The sequence below is a fragment of the Podarcis cretensis genome (genome assembly GCF_951804945.1).
Source record: "Podarcis cretensis genome assembly, chromosome: 2".
Lineage (NCBI taxonomy): Eukaryota > Metazoa > Chordata > Lepidosauria > Squamata > Lacertidae > Podarcis > Podarcis cretensis.
In genome coordinates this window covers 7,153,991-7,174,426 of record NC_137171.1, presented here as the reverse complement: position 1 = coordinate 7,174,426, position 20,436 = coordinate 7,153,991, and the positions used below count along the sequence as shown (strand labels likewise).

The window sequence follows — 20,436 nt, the reverse complement described above, 5'->3', positions numbered from 1 at the left end:
CCAATGGTCTAATTAAGAACAAGGCAACTTCATATGCTCCAGCCCTCATCCAGCCTGGGGACTAGTGACATGTCTCAAAAAGACTGAACAACGATGTCTGAATTCCAGGGAAAGACCAGTGTGAATTGTGGAAGCAGTTTTAGCAGATTGGCAATGCACATATAACCTGTGGGGGGTTTTTTTGGAGGAAAAGAAGACAAGGAGAACCGCAGGCTTAAAAATGACAGTTGCTCTTTATTTGTCATGCAGCCTTGCATGGGTCCATAGCCGTTAGAATCAAGCATTAGAATTCAGTGTTACAGTTCATAAAACAGCAGCAGTAGAATAAGCAATCACCTTTTCCAATTTTGCTTTCACTTCAAAGAAGGAATCAAATACGATTTTGCTGTTAAAAAATAAGCTCCGTGCATGTTACAACAGAAGGGTGAGAGCAAGATCTTATCACTGGTGTCTCAAAACTATTTCCTTTTGGCAAGATCTGATGACTTTACGGGTCTACAGCTTTACACTGTCTCCATTCGAAATTACAAAGAACATGCTTGAACAGGAGAGAGATTTCAGAAAGTTTGTGTGCAGGTGGATTCGTGCTGCCTGTCTACCTGGAAGTTCCCATAAGCTTTGATGTTAGCTGTCTATTAAGCATAGCACTGAAAGCTGTTAATTCAACCAAGAACTTAACTGTAAGTGCAAGCTTAAATCCGATTGCCATCCAAAGGACCTAAGGGTGTATTTAAGGTTAACCATCTACTACATGAACTTTTCTAAAATGGGACTCTCTTTTTTACACACACCTAGGAGCAATCATGCAATCACTGAACAGTGAGACCCTGTAGCTTAGTAGATAATTTTGAGACCTTTGTTTATAGAGCTCTATGGATGGCTCACAATTTGTCAGCACAGGAGCTCACTGCGCACTGGCTGCAGCTGATCCCGGTGCAAAAACCTGCGATCCGAGTCAGCAGTGCTGGATCAGGGTGCAAAGGTCTGATCCATATGGCAGGCAAACTCAAATGGAAAAGGTGACAGTATCAGAGGGGAAGAGCTTTGCTGAGCTATTTACACAGTGGGCTGAAGAGTTTCGATTTGCAGGTGGCAACGCTCATTGCTATTTCAGAAGTGGTGGTGGTAGTGGCGAGTTAACCCTTTTTAATAGACACTTTTCTTGCTCGAAGTGGTTTTTGATACAATTTTCACACTGGAGCTTCCTCCTCCTCCACTTGAGGAGACACGGCCCCCGCCAGAACTGTAACTGCTACCACCTCCCATACTGACTCCGCCGCCGTAGCCACTGCCGCCGCCGAAACCACTGCCGCCGCCGAAGCCGCCGCCGCTGCCGCCGCCGAAGCCGCTTCCACCACCTCCAACTGCATAGCCACCACCTCCTCCGAGTCCGAAACCTCCTCCCATGCCGCCACCGTGTCCTCCTCCTAACGCAAGGCCACTTCCGCCAGCATAGCCAGAGGTGGTGGTGCTGCTGACCACAGCTGGAAAATATTAACAACGGAAAGTTAAGTTCCTTGTGTCTCTTGGAAAGAGCCATGATTTCAACAGAATCTCTTTGAACCAATGTTTCTCAAACTTGGGTCCCCATCATCCCTAGCTAGTAGGACCAGTGGCCAGGGATGATGGGAGTTGTGGTCCAACAACAGCTTGGGGACCCCAGCTTGAGAAACACTGCCTTAAGCAAACAAAAACCAGCAGCTCACTTTCATTTTCAGAAAGGTAACCAATTTATACTAGCTGCTATTCAAATTTTTCAAGCTAAAGTGTCGTCCCAGCTACCATTTGGGATCCCAATATGGATACAAGCATATAATAGTGATTTAGATAAGATACACTCAAGTTTCTTGAGACGCATCCTGTTTAGGAAAGTTTTTAATGACTGAAGTTTTAATGTATTTTTAATATTTTGTTGGAAGCCGCCAAGAGTGGCTGGGGAAACCCAGCCAGATAGGTGGGGTATAAATAATAAATTAATTATCATCATTATCATCATCCTGGGGCTCCCAAATTCAATCAAGTATGAGAAGATGGGTGTAGGACTAAGGATATACATGATGGAATATTGGTTGTGGGCTAGCACTATAAAATACTGGCTGCGTTGCTGTTGCCAACCTTTGAGTCTGCTTTCTGACTTATTTAAGAACTCTTAGAAATCCAGATGGTTCCAACTCTTACACAGCAAAATCAGATCTATTGGTATTGACTTGGAACTCTTGTGTAATTCAAGTGAGCAATGTATTTATCACAATATTCAAATCAGATTAAGGGACATTGAAAAACAAAACATCAAGTCAGCTGTAAATAAAATTTGCTCCCCCATGTTCTATGGTTTAAATACAACAGATAACAGGGTCACTTATATTTCAAAATTAAGAATTCCAGTCCAATGCAGGGCCTTTATGTTAGCCCGACTGAACTGTTTTCCCCTCAGCTTTTGTCAAGGGCAGATATTTAAACATCCCCAGAAACGACAGACATTGCAGATGTTCTTTGAACGTGCCAGACACAATAGAACACAGTTTTTTCTACTGTCCATTGTACAACCAGCTACGCAAACATGTGCTATTTTGGGTGTCTAACATCACGGCACAAGGAAAATATCAGATTCTATCTGTCTGATATTAACTCGGAAGAAACTGCAAGGGTGGCTGAGTTTTTATCAATAGTATCTCATAGAGTGGTGAATAGCACTATTTTGCGGGAAGAAACTCCAGTGAAAATCCTCGTTATTACATATTTTTAAAGTGCAAGTAGATAAATAGGTTCCGCTCTGGAGGGAAGGTAAATGGTGTTTCCGTGCGCTGCTCTGGTTTCGCCAGAAGCGGCTTAGTCATGCTGGCCACATGACCCGGAAAAACTGTCTGCGGACAAACGCCGGCTCCCTCAGCCAGTAAAGCCAGATGAGTGCCGCAACCCCAGAGTCGTCCATGACTGGACTTAACTGTCAGGGGTCCTTTACCTTTTTCTTACATGGCTGTTTAGTTGTATATATTTTAAAATTTTTATATATGGATGTTTTATGATGGCCTATATTTTTAATGCCTAATAAAGGTTTGGCGAAGTAAGCGAGTAAACAAAAACAAAAAGCAAATCCAGAAACAGAGATGGTACTTACAGTAGCTCACATTTCCAGGGCCTTCTGACAACCTAGGAAGATGAAAGGAGGACATAATTGGTATAATTAATTCAGTGGATGCCTCAGCTTGTAGTAAACTAGGTCCCACATTTTAATCTAATCAAGGAGCTATTGTGAAGGTAGAACTCTTGAGTTGTCATCTGTTCCTTAGCCAAGTAAAAGCTGCATATTCACACAGCTCTTTAAAAAAAAACCTGCAAAGAAAAGTCAACTTATTCTCCTTTTTTGGTCATAATATTGCTAATTGCTTTAGGAATGCATATGTGCATGATTCTGTATGTTTAATTGATTGATTGATTATGCATTTATTTGCTTTCCCTCTATTCTAAGCAGCTAAAGACAGGTAATTTAAAGCAAGCAATTATCAGGTGTGTGTTTTTTTTTAATAAAGGTAACAATAAAATAGGCAACAGGAGTGTAATCCCCACAATAATCACAGTAAGAGAAAGTCACCTACCAACATTCTCAAAAGACCTTCCCAAAGAGCTACAGTTAAACCAAACAGTGGTTATTGCATATGTAATGATAGGACCAGATGGTCCCTCTGGAAAAGGCAAAGGGAATCTGTGGCTCTTCAGATGTTACTGAACTCCAATTCCCACCCTCCCCAGTTAGCATGATGAATGATCAGGGGCGATGAGAACTACAGTCCAAAAACTTTCAAAGGACCATAGGCTGTTATACTTCCTTGCTATACTGTAGAAGTATTCTTTTCGCATCACATTTCAACAAATGCTGAGGGTAGCCCCATACCTTGGCATCTAAGTGCCTACACAACTGCACAAGAACATGATATTGTGGTTGGATTGCCAGGAACCTTACTGGCACCTCAGGCACATCCATCAATACCGTCTTTTAGCTTCAAGGTGTGATTTTTGCCTGGATTTGAGGTGAGTTTGGAATGTTCTCTTTGGGGGAAATTTAAAACGAATTTTGACGGAATCTATTCAAAGGGGAGATGACCGATTGGTTTAGTAAATCATCAAGGGCATTTTTGCTAGAGTATGGTTGCTGCTGCCGGTCTACCTGATTTCCTCTCCTTCTAGCAGCTTCCTGTAGGTGGCGATTTCAATGTCCAGGGCCAGCTTGACGTTCATCAGCTCCTGGTACTCCTTGAGCTGGCGAGCCAGGTCCTGCTTTGTTCTTTGCAAGGCTTCCTCCAACTCATTCAGTTTATGCCTGGCATCCTTGAGGGCGAGCTCTCCACGGTCCTCAGCCTCAGCAATGGCAGCTTGTAGATTGGCACACTGCACACAAGGAGATTTATTTATTAATGATACTAATAAGAAGTAACTGCAATATCTGGACAGTTTTGGGGACCATCACCAATAAATAATAATTGTGACTTCTGGACATTTTTTTTTTTTTGGGGGGGGGGGGGGTTTATCACTATGGTCCAATCTTCCCCTTTCCCTACACCAGAATAAAAAAAGGTTTCACCCAGTTAGCATCTAAAGTTTTTGTTTCTCCTGCATCAATCGGGACAAAGCAGAAACAGTGGCTCCAGATATTCCAGCCAATAACCAACATTGTCCAAGGATTAAAGCAAAGGATTTGTGCTCTCAAAGAGCTGGATGTTTTCTTTCACCAAATCTGCCAATGGCATTAATGGAATCCATGGAGTGCTTTTCAAATAAAGTTTGACTGCAACTCCTGGAGAGCACTTTTGGAATGGTTGCTGTGGGGAGATGGGACTTCTGCGTGAAAACTGTTACAATGGACATTTTAGGGGAAATGCTCTTTCCATCCCTTAATGATTCATGAGTAATTCCAGGAAAGTCCAATGGACAATGAATTCTGATGCAAGCCCTGAAATGGCCATGCTCACATGCAACAAGATGCTCTGTACAGCTTGTGCTATCTGCAGAGGTAACCCAAGAGGTATGGACACTGCATGCACAATTGTAAGAAGGTGTAGATATAAAACCATAATAAGAACTAGATTGACTCATTGTAGATACATGCTAGGGGTGCATTATCATGCACCCGAGCATGTGTGTGGGTTGTTCATTTTGCCCATTTTCTGCAGTGCTGGAAATAACCTACATTTGATGAGGGCAGATCTGTCCCCAAGCAGTGAGGCTGAGTGCAACTTTTTGCATGTAAAAAATATTATGCTTCAGCAGGGCCTCCACTGTACACTGTATTGATTCCCTGCTCCCCACAGGTATGCCTCCATGTGCATACCTGCAGTAATTCCAAAAGCAATGCTCAGATTGTAAGCATTTTCCAGTGTCTATACCCCATGTCTTCTGCGCATATACCGGTATATAAATTTATATATGGGTTTTTTTGTTTTTGCTTTTTGCTTTGCGGTGCCCATTCCCTAAGAGTGGATTAAAAGGCAAATGATCAATATAAATAATAATTGGATTTGCTTTGCTTGGCTTGGCAATAGGGGAAAGATATCAACACACTCCTATTGTGAACTTTGTAGGGTGTGGACTCTTTCAGTACACTGCCTACCTGTGTGGTACCTAGGGAAATGTGGAGGAGTAGATTCCTCCTCGCCTTTGCAATGCCTGGGAGATACTGTAAAACAACTAATTTATGGTTTGTTCAGCTCTCTTGCATAGACACCCTGTAGCACTTGTGCAAGGAGAGCTGTATTATTATCCATGATATTTATCAGCACCGGGAAATGATCTGATAGTGATGATTAAACCTTTGTTACAAACAGCATCAACAATAGCAACCAAACCATTTCTAAAGCCAGTTTCACAGGAGGAGGAGAAAGAGCCGGGCAAATTAGTGCTCCCAGACCCTATTTCCATGCATCTCCTGCTGCTTCTGTACCCACTTTGCTTGCCTTTCTTGTTTTGCCACTGCTAGTGCAGCAGAAGCATACCTCCCCATCCTTTCCTTCTCAACTGCACTCTGAGGAAGGGAAGGAGCTTCTTTCTCAGAGCAAGGCATTCTGGGAAGAGGTGGCCTGGGACAGTGCCTGCACTGCCACATTGGGCTCACCTTGGCTAGTGACCTGTCTTGTGCTAGCCCTGGTATGACCTTGTTGAGGGAGACTTGGTTTGCCCAAAGTGAGTTAGCAGCTACACAACTACTATTCTATGAAACAGAAGCAGCCACTGGTCTGCCCTGCATGTCAAACATAAAAAGATTGTACCTGCTTCTTTACGGCATCAATTTCACTTCGCAGCCTCTGGATTACCCGGTTAAGCTCAGAAATTTCTGTCTTGGTGTTGCGAAGGTCATCGCCGTGGCGTCCGGCAGAGACCTGTAGCTCTTCATACTAATATTCAGAGGAAAAGGAGGAAGGATTAGAATCTCATCCATTATATATGGTTGTCGCCCCCACAACACAGCTGGGAAATCAGGTGGGAGTGAGAACTAAATGTAGCCCCAAAGGAGCACCAGATTGAGGGAGGCTGGGACACTGAATTTCAGATGATACATAAATAAGAGTTGTAAGGTTTCAGCGTGATCAATTGTCATTGCATATGTCTTTTGCTGGGATGCGTGTGGCCCTGTGGTCTAAACCACAGAGCCTAGGGCTTGCCGATCAGAAGGTCAGCGGTTCGAATCCCTGCGACAGAATGAGCTCCTGTTGTTCGGTCCCTGCTCCTGCCAACCTAGCAGTTCGAAAGCACACAGTGCAAGTGGATAAATAGGTACCACTCCGGCGTGAAGGTAAACGACGTTTCCGTGCACTGCTCTGGTTCGCCAGAAGTGGCTTAGTCATGCTGGCCACATGACCCAGAAGCTGTCTGCAGACAAACGCTGGCTCCCTTGGCCAGTAAAGCGAGATGAGCGCCGCAACCCCAGAGTCGTCCACGACTGGACCTAATGGTCAGGGGTCCCTTTCCCTTTCCCTATGTCTTTTGCTAACCCTTTGAGGCAGCCACAACTGAGACAGGGAATTAGCTAGCAATCTCAGGGTGTTCCATACATCTCTGTCTTGCATCAAATGACTCAGTTTTGAAAAGCAAATCTGAGAAGTGAGGGCTCAGCTTTTGCTGGAGGCCTGCAGGATCACCAGGCCAGGTGTATCTGTCAAGCATTATTTCTGGATGAAGCTGCATCTATGGTAGGGCTGGTAGGTGAACCTCAGCCTGCTCTCTCCAAACAGGAGATCTGCTTGCCATCCAGGAGCAGGGCTGGCCAGAGATATTTTGGATCCTGAAGTGGAAAATCTAAATGGTTCTTCTACTCTTCCAGTTTTTTTTTTTAAAAAAAAATTATAATAAAAGAAGTAACTTGCTCCACTTCAATGACACCCAGAATCTGCTGCCTGAGGCAGCTGCCTATTTAATAGTAGGGCCAGCTCAACCACAGAGGAAGGAAGCTGCCAAGATGTTACGGGCGAGGATTTGCTAAGTTTTATTTGCTAAGCCACTCTTCATTCAGGTCCTCTTTCCATTAATACTTTAGGAATGGAATCTCATTGCCACACCTTTTACTTTGCTCTGCCTAGACAGTCAAGATCAATTCAAGTTCCTATTTGCTTTCCATATCTGTGTTGCCGCAGTTTATAATTCCAGCTATTTACGGTATTTCTAGCATGGCTTGTTGAGCAGCAGGACAGCAAAGGGGGCACATTTCCACCCCAATCTCAGCCGTTTCACTCTCTTAGCTTTTCACACTTCTTTTAAGTGTTGTGAATACAATCCTTATACACTACATATGTTGCAAATCTTAGAGCATCTGACTGATGTATCTTCTGAGGAAGACCCTTCATATTTGCTTCAAATTTGACTTTAAGTTGAACCCAAGAGTATCTCTGAGTATTTCAAGCCTGCCTGGTCTACACATGTCAATGAGTTAGGAGGTAAAATCTGGCTGAGGTCACCAGTGTGGTGTCCTCCAGATGTTCTGGTCTCCAACTCCCACCATCCCTGATCATTGACCATGCCACTGAGGCTGGTGAGAGTCCAGCAACAGCAACATTGACTATCCCTCTACTGCTTTAGGTTGCAGGTGGATGATGCCATTTTGGAATGTTCCCTTACGAAAAACTTTCTTAGCTTAGAGGTAACTCCTAGGCCTTGAGCTGCCACTCACCTTGCTTTGATACCAGCTTTCAGCCTCGGTTCTGCTCCTGTTGGCAATGTCTTCGTACTGCGCCTTGACTTCAGCAATGATGCTGTTCAGGTCCAGGCTTCTGTTGTTGTCCATTGACAGCACAACAGAGGTATCTGATACCTGCTGCTGCATATTAGCTAGTTCCTGCAAAGAATTTAAATAAATGTGTCTGATTGTATGAAGCAATGGCACATGGCAGTTTTGAATGTAGAAAATAAAAAACCTTCTGTAAATTCTCCAAGCCTGACTTTTTTTTTTTTGCAAACATGTTCATTTATATTCTGATTTGAATAGCTTCTACTTTTCACCCTCCAATGTTCCCTATGATGGATTTTGTTGCATTCTGGAATGCATTGAAAGAAGGCAATATAAATGTATTTAGGGAGTTGCTTACTTAACATGGTTGTTATCTAGGTAGTTGTACTGACTGAGCAAGGAGATCCCCACGTGGAACTCATTTTTTATGTGGATAGCCAGTGCAGATATATATATATATGCATCTTCAACCCCTTTCACATTGTGATGCTCATCAAAGCCCAATGAACTAACTGCTTTTTGACCAGGATCCCTAGCTGGTACCATCAATGCTTAAACATAACTTATTGTCTGTGATTCAAACTGTATCAGGGCCAAAACATTATCACATTATTTCAGACACGGGTGCAAACCGAACAGGACAATGTGCCAGTTCTACTAACACAGTATTATGAAAACACCCAGGATTCTTTGGTTTTGGCCTCCAAAAAGGAAGCTGTTGATTTGATGATGACCAAAGTGCACATGAAAAACTGGAAACTCTGGAGGATTATTTTTCCCAATGGCATAGTCAGCGCAGGGACAGATATCTGGGGTCCCACTCATCAGAATGTGCAAGAGGACCCCAAACACAGCAAGACAATCTTACACATCACTATCTAGAAGACTCGCTCCCAAGAACACCATTCAGTCCAGAAAGTCTAAAATTACCAAACTGCATCACTTTGCTTGAATTTTGACACTTTGAACTGCAGCATGAATTAAATAACTGCGCAGTTAACAAATCTTCCCCTTTTGAGACATAAACCTCACATATATGTTTTGAAAATTGTAGTCTGATCCTCAGCTCAGCTATACATTGACACACACAGAATAGGCAAGATAAGCCAAAGTCCTATTTTTGTTTGCTCTTTCTAAAGGCTAAGAACATAAGAAGAGCCCTGCTGGATCAGGCCCAATTTAAAGGCCCACCTAGTCCAGCATCCTGTTCTTACAGTGGCCAACCAGATGCCTGTAGGAAGCCTGCAAAAAGCCCCCGAGTACAACATCACACTTACCACCCATAATTCCCAGAAATTAGTAATAAATAATAATACTGGGGGCAGGGGCATTGCTTTTGTTTGTTACCGTGCTGTGTATTTTTGTGTTTGGCGCTGTGGGTTAAGCCACAGAGCCTAGGACTTGCCGATCAGAAGGTCAGCGGTTCGAATCCCGCAACGGGGTGAGCTCCTATTGCTCAGTCCCTGCTCCTGCCAACCTAGCAGTTCGAAAGCATGTCAAAGTGCAAGTAGATAAATAGGTACCGCTCTAGCGGGAAGGTAAATGGTGTTTCTGTGCGCTGCTCTGGTTCGCCAGAAGCGGCTTAGTCCTGCTGGCCACATGACCCAGAAGCTGTACACTGGCTCCCTCGGCCAATAAAGCGAGATGAGCGCCGCAACCCCAGAGTTGGACACGACTGGACCTAATGGTCAGGGGTCCCTTTACCTTTACCTTTATATTGTAAACTGTGATTCTGAGATGAAGGGCAGTATGGAAACTTAATAAAGAAGAATAAAAAGAATGCTGTCCAGAGGCATGCAACTTCTGACAGTGGAGGTTAAACGGGGGTAGAAAAAACTTGTGGTTTTGTATCACCACTGCTGAATTCTAATGTGTGGCTTCACTTATTAGCTTATTATAACCGCCATTATCATTGTCATCTTTCTTCCCAACTGCTGGGAGCTAAACTCAAATTGCATTGAATAAGCTTCAGTTACAAAAAAAAAAAAAAAAAAATGTTTCCTAATCAAAGTGATTAATATGACTTGGATCCTGAGCCAAGAGCGGAGGTGGATTTTCCAAGGCTTGTAAGCATCAAGCCCAGACTAGACACTTTCCCCAAGGGAGAAGCGTTATTCAAATACAGCTCCCTGTCTTCTTCCAGTAATAGCTGGAGGAAAGTATTCATACATTGCACAAGATGTGATAATTGATGCCAGTAAGTCTCTGCTCACTTTAAAATCTATTCAAATGCATCAGCAAAGGTAGGTGGGGACAGAAATAATAATCCCCAAAACCTCCTTGAGAAATGTAACGTTCCCAGCGGAAAATGCAACATGAAATTTTCCACAGTGGAGTATCTAAATGAGTGATGCATTTATACATGCTTCAACAAACCCATGTGATTTGCATGTCTCAGGAGTTCCTCCCATACCCTCCTTTTGCTTTTCCATTAGCTTTTTGCTTTTTAGATGGCCCTCTTTATGTTCTGTAAAGAGGTAATGTTAACTTAGAATGGTTTTTTGCTGTTGTTGAAAGGGAAATGTATTATCAAGATGAAGGTCCAAATCGGAATTCATTTTCCCTCTAAAATGTTCTGCTGCCACTAGTGGAACAGCTTCCTAGCCCTATGATCTTATATATATATATACCTTCGTTTGCCTGAACTACAATAAAACATGCCTCTACACACACACACACACACACACACACACACACACACACACACTTTGAAAATGTGTATGTTTCCAGAGAACTTTCCTGTAATTCCAGCTTTCCAATATAGTTCCTGCCTACTTGAGGATGCATACAAATTAGAGAAGCCAGAATTCTGCTGTAAGTTCCCAGCACCTACTGGGCTCAGTGCTTCTATGTTTTCTGGAGGGAGGATAGCACATGTCTTGCATGCAGAAGGTCCCCAGTTCAGTTCCTGGTATCTCCAACTGGCAGGGCTTGGAAAGGCACCTGGCAGAGATAATGCCAGTTGCAGTAGCAAGTATGCTGCAAAGATGCTGCAATGGCTTGGACTGGCTAGGAAGTTCATTTCAATTCTAGAAGTGAAATTTTCAGGTGCCTAAGGGAGGACGCTTACCATCTCAAACAGGTTTTTCAGGAACAGAATTTCATCATTCAGAGAATCTGCTTTGCTACCGAGCTCAATCTTGTTCATATAGGCACCATCAACATCCTGCAAAAAACATGAGAAACGTCAGTAAATTTTGAGGGGTGGGGAGAATTAGAGGTATTTAGAAGGACCATCTTTTGAAACAATGCAGCAAATCAGGCAGGTTTTGTTTAATCTCATGAAGAATCCAATATTGCAGACATTGAATGTCGCCCTTCCATTTTTTTAAAAAAAATAAGTTTGGCAGGACAACATGGGCATTGAGCAGTTGTTAAAGGCCACAGCAGAATAGCATTATTAAATGTAGAAACTGTCCAAGATCTGTCACCATCAACCTCTGCAGCTGAAGACTCTTTGGTACTATGCTATATCAAAGATCTGTCAACCAAGCCTGGTAGTTGTGTGCTAGAAGAGAACCAATGCTTTGACTCAGCACAGAGCAGCTGGTCATTATTCAGGACCAGGGATGGTGAACTTGTGGCCCTCCAGATGTTGTTGGAATCCAACTCCCTCCAGTTCCAGCCAATGGCCAAGGATGTTGACTACAACATTTGGAGAACCATAGGTTTCCTGTCCTTCCACCATGTTACTTAAGATATTGTAATGATAAAATAAAATGTACCTTCTTCAGCACCACAAATTCATTCTCTGCACCGGTACGCTTGTTGATTTCATCTTCATATCTGTTGGGACAACAGAGAGCAAAGGTAGCACCAGTACTTTTCAGGATGAGAACCTAGCATAGTTAGCAGAAATAAAGCATGAGGAGGTCAAGAGCAACCCATTCTATTCAGAGTACACACTTAGCCAAGGCATTTGGGTCAAAGTGACTGGCTGCCAAATTATCTCCTTGAAGCTCAACACAGCCAGGTTATTAACTCTTGCAGAAGCACCATCTGCACAGTGCATGGACTTCTCCTTGGAGGGCTTTCAGAGCATGTTGATAGATTACCAGGATCATGCTTTTAATGGCCAGCTGTGATTGTCTCCTGATGGCCTCTCTCATGCTTTTCTTATTGTGCTCTTATCTACTGCAGAGAGCTAGTAGAAGAAATGTGTGTCTGCAATGGATGTGTTAATTCAGGCTTTCAGAATCCACCCTCCTTCTTTAACTGCTAGATACACATTGACCTTTCTTGCTGGATGGATTAGCAACAGTGTTTAAATGTCAATCCAAATATGAAAACAGAAAATTCTGCATGCATTTTAAGGGAAAGCATGTGCTATAGATTTAAGTTGGTTTAGCAATCCTCCCACAGGGAAACCTGGGAACTGTAGTTCAAAGTGCAGGAGTAGACAAGAATGACAGTACGCAACTCTCTGAGCAATTTCAACCCGCAATATTATACAGGAGAAGCCATTATTGGTAGACTAGCATGAAATAGATGTTTTTGCAGCATAGGTAAGCCGTCTTGCTACTTGTCCCGCACAGAGGGGTGGATGAATTAGTCAAATTCTGTTCTAAAGGTTCCTCATGTTTCCAATCTTAAATACAGTATTCCATATCTTCCACAGCAATTTGCATTAAAAAGAATCGTCATGAAAATTTGTATGCACTTTAAAGCACATTTTAACGAACACATTTTTGTATTCAGTTTTAATGTACACCTTTTTGCAAGCAAGTTTCCAGAATATAATGCATCTTTGTATGCTATTTTCATGAATACCTCTGTCATTATGCACATTTCTCCCTAATACATGCATAGTTTGGTAGAAAACTGCATTGTGAAATTCAGAGAAGTGCAAAATTTGACAGACGGCTGTGTTTCAGTTTGCATGTTGGTTCTAGAAGTGTGAATTAAGTAGGTTTCCCATGCAAATACAAGAATGTCTCAACCCTCCCGAGTTTTGGCTTGGCTAGGCTACTTAGGAGATACAAAGCGATTTGTTCTACAAATGCTTTTCTGAGGAGGCACATATTCCCTCCTTAAGCAATACTGAAAGGCTGTTTCATGCACCTTACATGTTTTTGGCATACATCTAATTTTCCCCTTTAAAATGCTTTTAAAAATTGCAATATGTGAATAAAACAGCCACATGTCTAGAAACACGTGTCTCAGATCACTGAGAGCCAGGGATTGGCTGGTGACCCCAGCTGAGCGTATATACTGACTAAAGTAAAGGTAAAGGTACCCCTGCCCGTACGGGCCAGTCTTGACAGACTCTGGGGTTGTGCGCCCATCTCACTTAAGAGGCCAGGGGCCAGCGCTGTCCGGAGACACTTCCGGGTCACGTGGCCAGCGTGACATCGCTGCTCTGGCCAGAGCCAGAGCCAGAGCCAGAGCCGCACACGGAAACGCCGTTTACCTTCCCGCTGGTAAGCGGTCCCTATTTATCTACTTGCACCCGGAGGTGCTTTTGAACTGCTAGGTTGGCAGGTGCTGGGACCGAGCAGCGGGAGCGCACCCCGCCGCAGGGATTCGAACCGCCGACCTTTCGATCAGCAAGCCCTAGGCGCTGAGGCTTTAACCCACAGCGCCACCTGCGTCCCTATACTGACTAGCTCCCATTAAATTTGTAAAATGGCTCTGAAAGGCAGTAGATGCCCCTGCTGTTAAGAAAAGACCTTTGTGACATGGCATCAATGATGTAATGCTAATTCACTGTACAGTTTAATGGAATCTCTGATTGCTTAACTAGGTGTGGCCAGAGAAACTGTGGTTATGTGTTAGAGGCATCCCTTTTATGAAACTTCATGACTTAGGGCCAAGTGAACCCTTTTGCTGGGCAGGGTGGAGCTGACTTCAACAAAAGAAAGGCAGGAAGGATTTGCATCTCGCAGGTTCATCCTTAGAAAGCTCTGCTGACAGATCTTTGGTAATTTAGTTTGCCTTCCAGCAAAAGGATTTCAAAGAGGGGAAATTCTTTTTTTTTTTTTTTTTTTTTTTTTTTTTTTTTTTGGATAGATAGAGAAATTATTCTTACCACCATTTCATCTATCTCCTTTTTGCCTTGTCAGTCATTTTGAGCAATTTGATGGAGCAGCACTGCCAACAGAGTATTAGGCAGCAATCCTAGCCATGTTTACTCAGAAGTAATTCCTACTGAATTCAGTGGACTTATGGCTAGGTAAATGGGAGTTGAGAATGCAGCCTTAGCTTCACCCATGAATTCTGCCAAGCCTTAGCCAACAAAAGTTTATACAGATTCAAGAACAGTTGTTTCGTTAAACAAAAGGAAGCATGCGAAAATAGCTTACAGAGCCATATAATACTCAATCAACCTGAATAAACATGTTCATGATGTACAGTAAGCACGCCCTGGCACTTCTATTTGGATCAGTTCAAGGAAGGTAAAGTTTAGTTCTCCGAGACTCCCAGAAAGAAAAGAAGTGACATTGTTTGCCACAAAACAGGTTACTCCAGATCAAAGGACGCAGTGGACGTGCACAGGGATTTTCATCAGTGTATTTTGATTGTTAGATATTTTGGGACCAATAGAAGGTGCTAGCCTATACGAGCATTCAGATTCTTACCATATCTAAGGCTGCAGCCCTATCCACACTTACTTGGGAGTTAGACCCATTGAACTTAATGGGATCAACTTCAGGGTTAACAAATGCCTATGCCTGGGCCAAACCCCTAGCAGTAAATGTTACCCTTATCTTTCTGTATGGAGGTTAGACGGAGTATTCCTATTTATGTGAATTGGAACAGACAGGTTCTTACTTGTTCTTGTAGTCTTCCACCATGTCTTGCATGTTCCTCAGTTCTGAGTCCAGTCTTCCCCGTTCATTCAAAATAGAATCAAGCTGCCTCCTGAGGTTGTTGATATAAGTCTCAAACATGGGTTCAATTCTGTTTTGTCGAACAGTTGTCCCCTGCTGTTGTAAGAGGTCCCATTTGGTTTCAAGGACTTTATTTTGCTGTTCCAGGAATCGGACCTGCAAGATGGAATGGCAAAGGCATTGGTGGTGCTGTATATAGGCAATCCACAAATCTGCTGGACAGAAAGGGATGAGTTGTCCAGTGAGACAGATGGAGATAATAAGTGAAGACCCACCCTTGTTCAATGAAGATGTTGCCTTAACCCCTTAGTCCTTGTCCCCCAGCTGAAATGGAACCTAAATGCATCTTCTCACATCTGTCCCTTCTTGTCCTCTCCTCTCCCCATTTGTCTCTTTCATCTCAGTGTTTAAGTTTAGACGGTAAGCTCCTTTGGCCAGGGAGCTATCTTTTGCTTATGTTGCTCCCTAATGTGCCAGAATGGTACAACAGAGAACAGAAGGAATTATGAGGGATAAAAAAGAGAAAGAGCAAGGAAAGGAAAAGGGGTCAAGAAAATCAGGTAAGAATGGTGAAAACTTCAGGAATGACTGGCAACCTCTGCTTAGACACTTTGCTGCTACTACTACCAGATCCTCAGCAAGCACACACTAATATCAACCAACCAATCAAGAGTCACTCCAAAGAACATAGACCTAGAATCATAAGGGAGGAGTTGATGTTCTGAGTAATGTTAAAAATTGTGTACTTTTTATATGTATATTTATTGGCACGCCTAATAATAATAATAATAATAATAATAATAATAATAATAGGGTGTTAGATTTCCTTTATTACATTTAGATCTTGTTATACACCCAAGAAACTCTGACCAGCTGCACTTTAACATCAATGATACCATACTGCCATCTTGCAAAAGAGATTTGTCACTTTGTTCTAAGTATTAACAGAACCATGCATGGAGATCATGCTCAGCTCCAACAACTGAGGAGCTGACTGTGAAACAGATGCCAAAAGCGAGCCTCTGTGACAGATGGTTCAGAAGCAATCAAAGGCTTCCAGAGTTAGACTACTTCACCCATGCTGCATTTTCCCTCTACTGGTTTTGGAGACTAGAGATGCCCAGCTCCTCCATGACTGGGGACCTCTCTATTTTCCTTGGAGAGGGTTTTTTTCACTCAGCCAGCCTCCGCACAGACAGTATGCCAGGAAATGACGTGGCCATCCCGGCCATTAACAATGAATCTACTCAACAATTGCATGCACACAATGTCTCTAGAAATTGGAATGCTTAATCACTCTTAAACATACTCCTACTTATAACACAGCCTCATGGAACAGCAACCTTTTTTTTTTCTTTTGTAGGTTTTAGATCTGAGACAAGGAATCAGTAGCCCTTTGTTTTGCTGTTAGACTGCCACTTCCATCAACCCTGGCCATTGGCCATTCTGGCTGAGGCTAATGGGATTTGGAGTCCAACAAAGCCTAGAGGCTAACACATTGACTACCCTTGGTCTAGACCATCTTAAAGAGCCATTGTGGTGTTGGCCTGATTTGGTGACAAGTCACCTGCAACTTAGTGCCTTGGTGGTTAAGAATGATCACGAAGGTATTAATTCTGGTACTTACCTTGTCAATAAAGGAGGCAAACTTGTTGTTGAGTGTCTTGATCTGTTCCCTCTCATGTGTGCGGACTCTTTGGATCTCTGGGTCAATCTCAAGGTTGAGGGGTTGTAGGAGGTGCTGGTTGACGGTCACCTCTTGGATGCCACCAGGAGGGCAAACTGGAAACCCTGGGCCACCTCTTCCACCAAACCCTGGAGAACCTACCATAAAGCCACCGGGACCTCCCATCCCAGGTCCGCCAAAACCAAAGCCACCACCGCCACCGGCACCAAGAGCATAACCAAACCCAGCTCCTCCACCAGCGCCATATCCAGCACTAACGAAACCGGGTTGGAAGCCCCCCATGCCAGCACCGTAAGAGATGCGCTTGCTTCCACCCATGTTGTACAGGCTTCGGCTGCCGAATCCACCGACTCCAATGCCGCCACCACCTCCTCCAGCTCTTGCTCCTCCAACCCGAGCAACAGAATAGGAGCTGAAACTCGATCTTCCACCACCGCCACCACCACCGCCACCAACTATTGCGGAGCCAGAGCTGAAGCCTCTTCTTGCCCCTCCGGAGGATGATCGAAAGGATGTGAAACTCATGATGGTTTCTTTCAGAGAGAAAATGTGAGGAAAGGGTTTTGACTAGAAGCGGAGCTGCAGGGAAAGAGCAGAGGATGGAGAAGACGGAACCCCTCTGATATAGAGGAGCCAGAGACCTCCCCTTTTATCTGCTTGGGAAATAACCTGGCACGGGATCTCAGGCAACCTGATCTACTCATCATCTTGATATGCCTTGCAGCAACTTGTCTCATTAAAACACACCTACTTGAGGCAGTAGTATGGAATTGGGAGGAGGCATTTGTTTGCAATGAAGCGATAGATGTTTCCCCCTTTTTATTTTTAGTTAGGCGTCTCGTTAAAAGAAAAAAGAAAAGAAGAGGGAAATAGGAATAATTGTGGAAATTACCAACCACAATTGCCACCCGCCTCCTTCTCCAACAAAGCCTGTTTACACAAGGGCAGATAAAGACCATGCTGTAAGATACAGATCTCCACAAAGTGTAACCATGTGAATTTCATGACTCCATCAGGAGTCGTCTTATGGTTTCCAGTGAGATGGGAGCAAACTTTAAGAAACTGTCTGCCTGCAAAGGTGGTCTCCTGTTCCCTCTTCTGGCTTTTTTTGGAGGTGGAGGTGTTGATGTGCATAAATGATTTGTCATTTGCAACAACATTGTACTGACAACTGAGCTTTGATGTTCCTATGTAGTTTTTCTGCACCGTGAACTCTGTGAAGTAGATGGCAGCTGCCTGACAATTGAATTACAGCTGTGGTTTGTTTAGCCCAATCCTGACTTCTCTGACTGGCACCCTCTCTCTGGAGTCTTCCCCAACCCTGCCGAATGAGATCCTTTCCTAGAGATCCAAGGACTAAACTAGATATGACCTGCAGGCAATGCATATGCCCTGCCAGTGAGCTTCGCTCCTTAGACAAAGATAAACTACCCAAACGTCAAGGCTAAGCAGATGCTTGAATGAGGCTATCCTTTCTCTGAAGCCATCTCTGATTGCCCCTTGTTTAACAGAGCAATTCTATGCATGGTCACATAGAAGTAAGTCCCTTGTGAGTATATTTAGGATTGCAGCCTTAAAGCCTCAACCGTTGGACTATAACGGCAGAGGAACTTTCACATGCGGCTATAGATCTATGCATTATAATTCAAAAATGTTTGTAAGCTGAGCAGCTCCTTATCGCTGGTCTGGAAGATTTCTGGAGAGCAGAAAACCAAGAGGGTCAAGTGAATTCTAACATTGCTTTTTGCTCAGGAATACAGCATTTTAAGACAGGAAGGGGACTTAAGAGCAGAGTCAGTGGAAACCGTTTGTGTAAGGCTGGATTGTCTACAGAGTTCCCCTCCCTGGCATTAGACTACCACCGAGACAACACCCCATCACTGGAGGCAGCAACCAAGATATGCTGATACAAATGGATCCTACTATTCTGTCTTTCCTCTTGTTAAAGCATTAGTTCTTCACTGACTTTAGGTGGGGAAGCAAGCAGAGAGGGAGGGGAGGAATTAAAAGCAAAATGAGACCACCAACATCTGCTTTCCCAAAGTGCCTTACTTTATGTCATTATGGTTTATTGTATTTTGTAACATTTCTATATCTTATTTTTCCTCCAAGGAGCTCAAGGTGGCATATGTAGCTCTCACAGATTCTCCATTTCATCCCCACCACACTTGTCTCTAGGTTAGGCAGAGAAACAGTGACTTGCCCAAAGTCATGCAGTGAGCTTCGCGGCTGTGTGGCGATTTGAAACCTGGTTTCCCAGGTCCTAATCCAACACTCTAACCACTATCCAACACTGTCTCTTATTTTTTAGAAGAAAGGCAGCTCTTATTAACAACAACAACAAAACGATCTGCACAAAAATGTTCAGTTTGAAACTTCCCACCCCCAATTTCAGGTCAACATTACGCATTAAATACAGTTGTATTTGTTATTCCATTTTCTTGCATTTTAGAAATTATGGTTCCAAAATATTTGTAACGGTTTGAGGTCAGTAGAAAATCTTAATTTTATTTTTAAGTATGTTTTCAGAATTAAGCATCAGAGCAAATGGTGGGGTTGGGTTCTTAAATCTATAACTATACATGTAGTTCTTAAACCAATTACTCCAAAGTCACCTTAGGGGCAAGGTTTCAGAATCAGTGGTTAGGAAATTGCAGTGTAGAGGTCACCAAGTGCAAGCTATGAACTGCGAGAAAGCACTTCATGTGCATCCTTGCTCAAGGGGAATTTTTGACCTTGGCTTTCTCATCCTTTAAGAGAGTAGAATATTTGAAAGTGGGGAAAATCCACTTATGGATGTATACCAATAACCGAGCAATCTGACAGCTTGATCCTGTGTTGGTTGAACTTAATGCTTCCTTTTTTATTCTCTTCAACTGGGCTTCATTGTGGTTTATGTGGCCACAAGAATGCTAAGCAAGTCTCTACCTGGTCAGCATCTGAATGGGGAACCACCATGGAGCCCAATGGAAGCAATTCTGCTTTATCCAAGAGGCAGAGCAGCTTGTAACACACAGGATCAGCATGTTTCTCTCAAGCAGACAATCCTTGCTCTCATTGTCGCTACATACAGAGCTGACGACTGCACAGCATGACTAGGATTGGCAAAGTCACAGCATGAGAGTAGGAGTTTGCACAGTCAGACCTGTAAGCTACAAGCCCAGAGATCGTATCCAGACTGAATGGCTGAAGGGCACCAGCATTGTCCCATTGCTGGAAACTTTTCCAAGATAAGGGTGGTGTTTTCAGTTCAGTTCCTCCCCGCCTCCTTTTCTTTTTTCCAGACTATCAAGAGACTTGATGGAACCTGAATCAAGGGCCAATTCCATTTCGCACAGCAATCAGAAAAATCTGGTGTTTGCACAATTCGTTCTGTTTCCAGGCATTCCTGTCCCTGCACACCACCAATAACGTGAGTCATTCACACCCGAGGCTCATTGAAGGAGGATATGTTTGATTGCTGTTTGTATTATTTAGCATAAATCTGCTTCAGCTGCATGGGCAAGCCTGTACTGTAATCCTGAAAGTGTACAAGTTTGGCAGAGCATTACTCCTTGGGTGATCCTGGCGCACTCCCACCCCTCTGAGCCATTCCTTAGTCCTTGTGGAAGATGTCAACGCAAAAGTTGAAAACATTATTTAAAGTTGGATTCATTTTTGACCCATGCATGCATTCACTGTACATTTGAATCTGCTTTTTTATTATT

The 20,436-nt window shown here is 43.4% G+C and overlaps 1 protein-coding gene across 1 annotated transcript; it reads right to left on the bottom strand.

The window, feature by feature from the left end:
• Positions 1-214: 214 nt before the first annotated feature.
• Positions 215-17,369, bottom strand: LOC307210656 (keratin, type II cytoskeletal cochleal-like). The gene is made up of 9 exons (XM_079966721.1): positions 16,670-17,369; positions 14,984-15,198; positions 11,938-11,998; positions 11,283-11,378; positions 8,156-8,320; positions 6,261-6,386; positions 4,166-4,386; positions 3,119-3,150; positions 215-1,484 (listed from the first exon to the last, which is right to left on the bottom strand). The coding sequence occupies exons 1-9, from the start codon at positions 17,252-17,254 to the stop codon at positions 1,147-1,149; spliced, it is 1,839 nt and encodes a 612-aa protein (XP_079822847.1). The 5' UTR covers positions 17,255-17,369; the 3' UTR covers positions 215-1,146.
• Positions 17,370-20,436: the final 3,067 nt, after the last annotated feature.

Excerpts from the sequence above, each read along its gene's own strand:
- LOC307210656 (XM_079966721.1), bottom strand. The coding sequence starts at position 17,254 with ATGAGTTTCACATCCTTTCGATCATCCTCCGGAGGGGCAAGAAGAGGC. Across the intron at positions 8,321-11,282 it reads TGAAAAACCTGTTTGAGATG|GAACTAGCTAATATGCAGCA; the intron begins GTAAGCGTCCTC and ends AATTCTTTGCAG. Across the intron at positions 4,387-6,260 it reads TTGATGCCGTAAAGAAGCAG|TGTGCCAATCTACAAGCTGC; the intron begins GTACAATCTTTT and ends CCTTGTGTGCAG.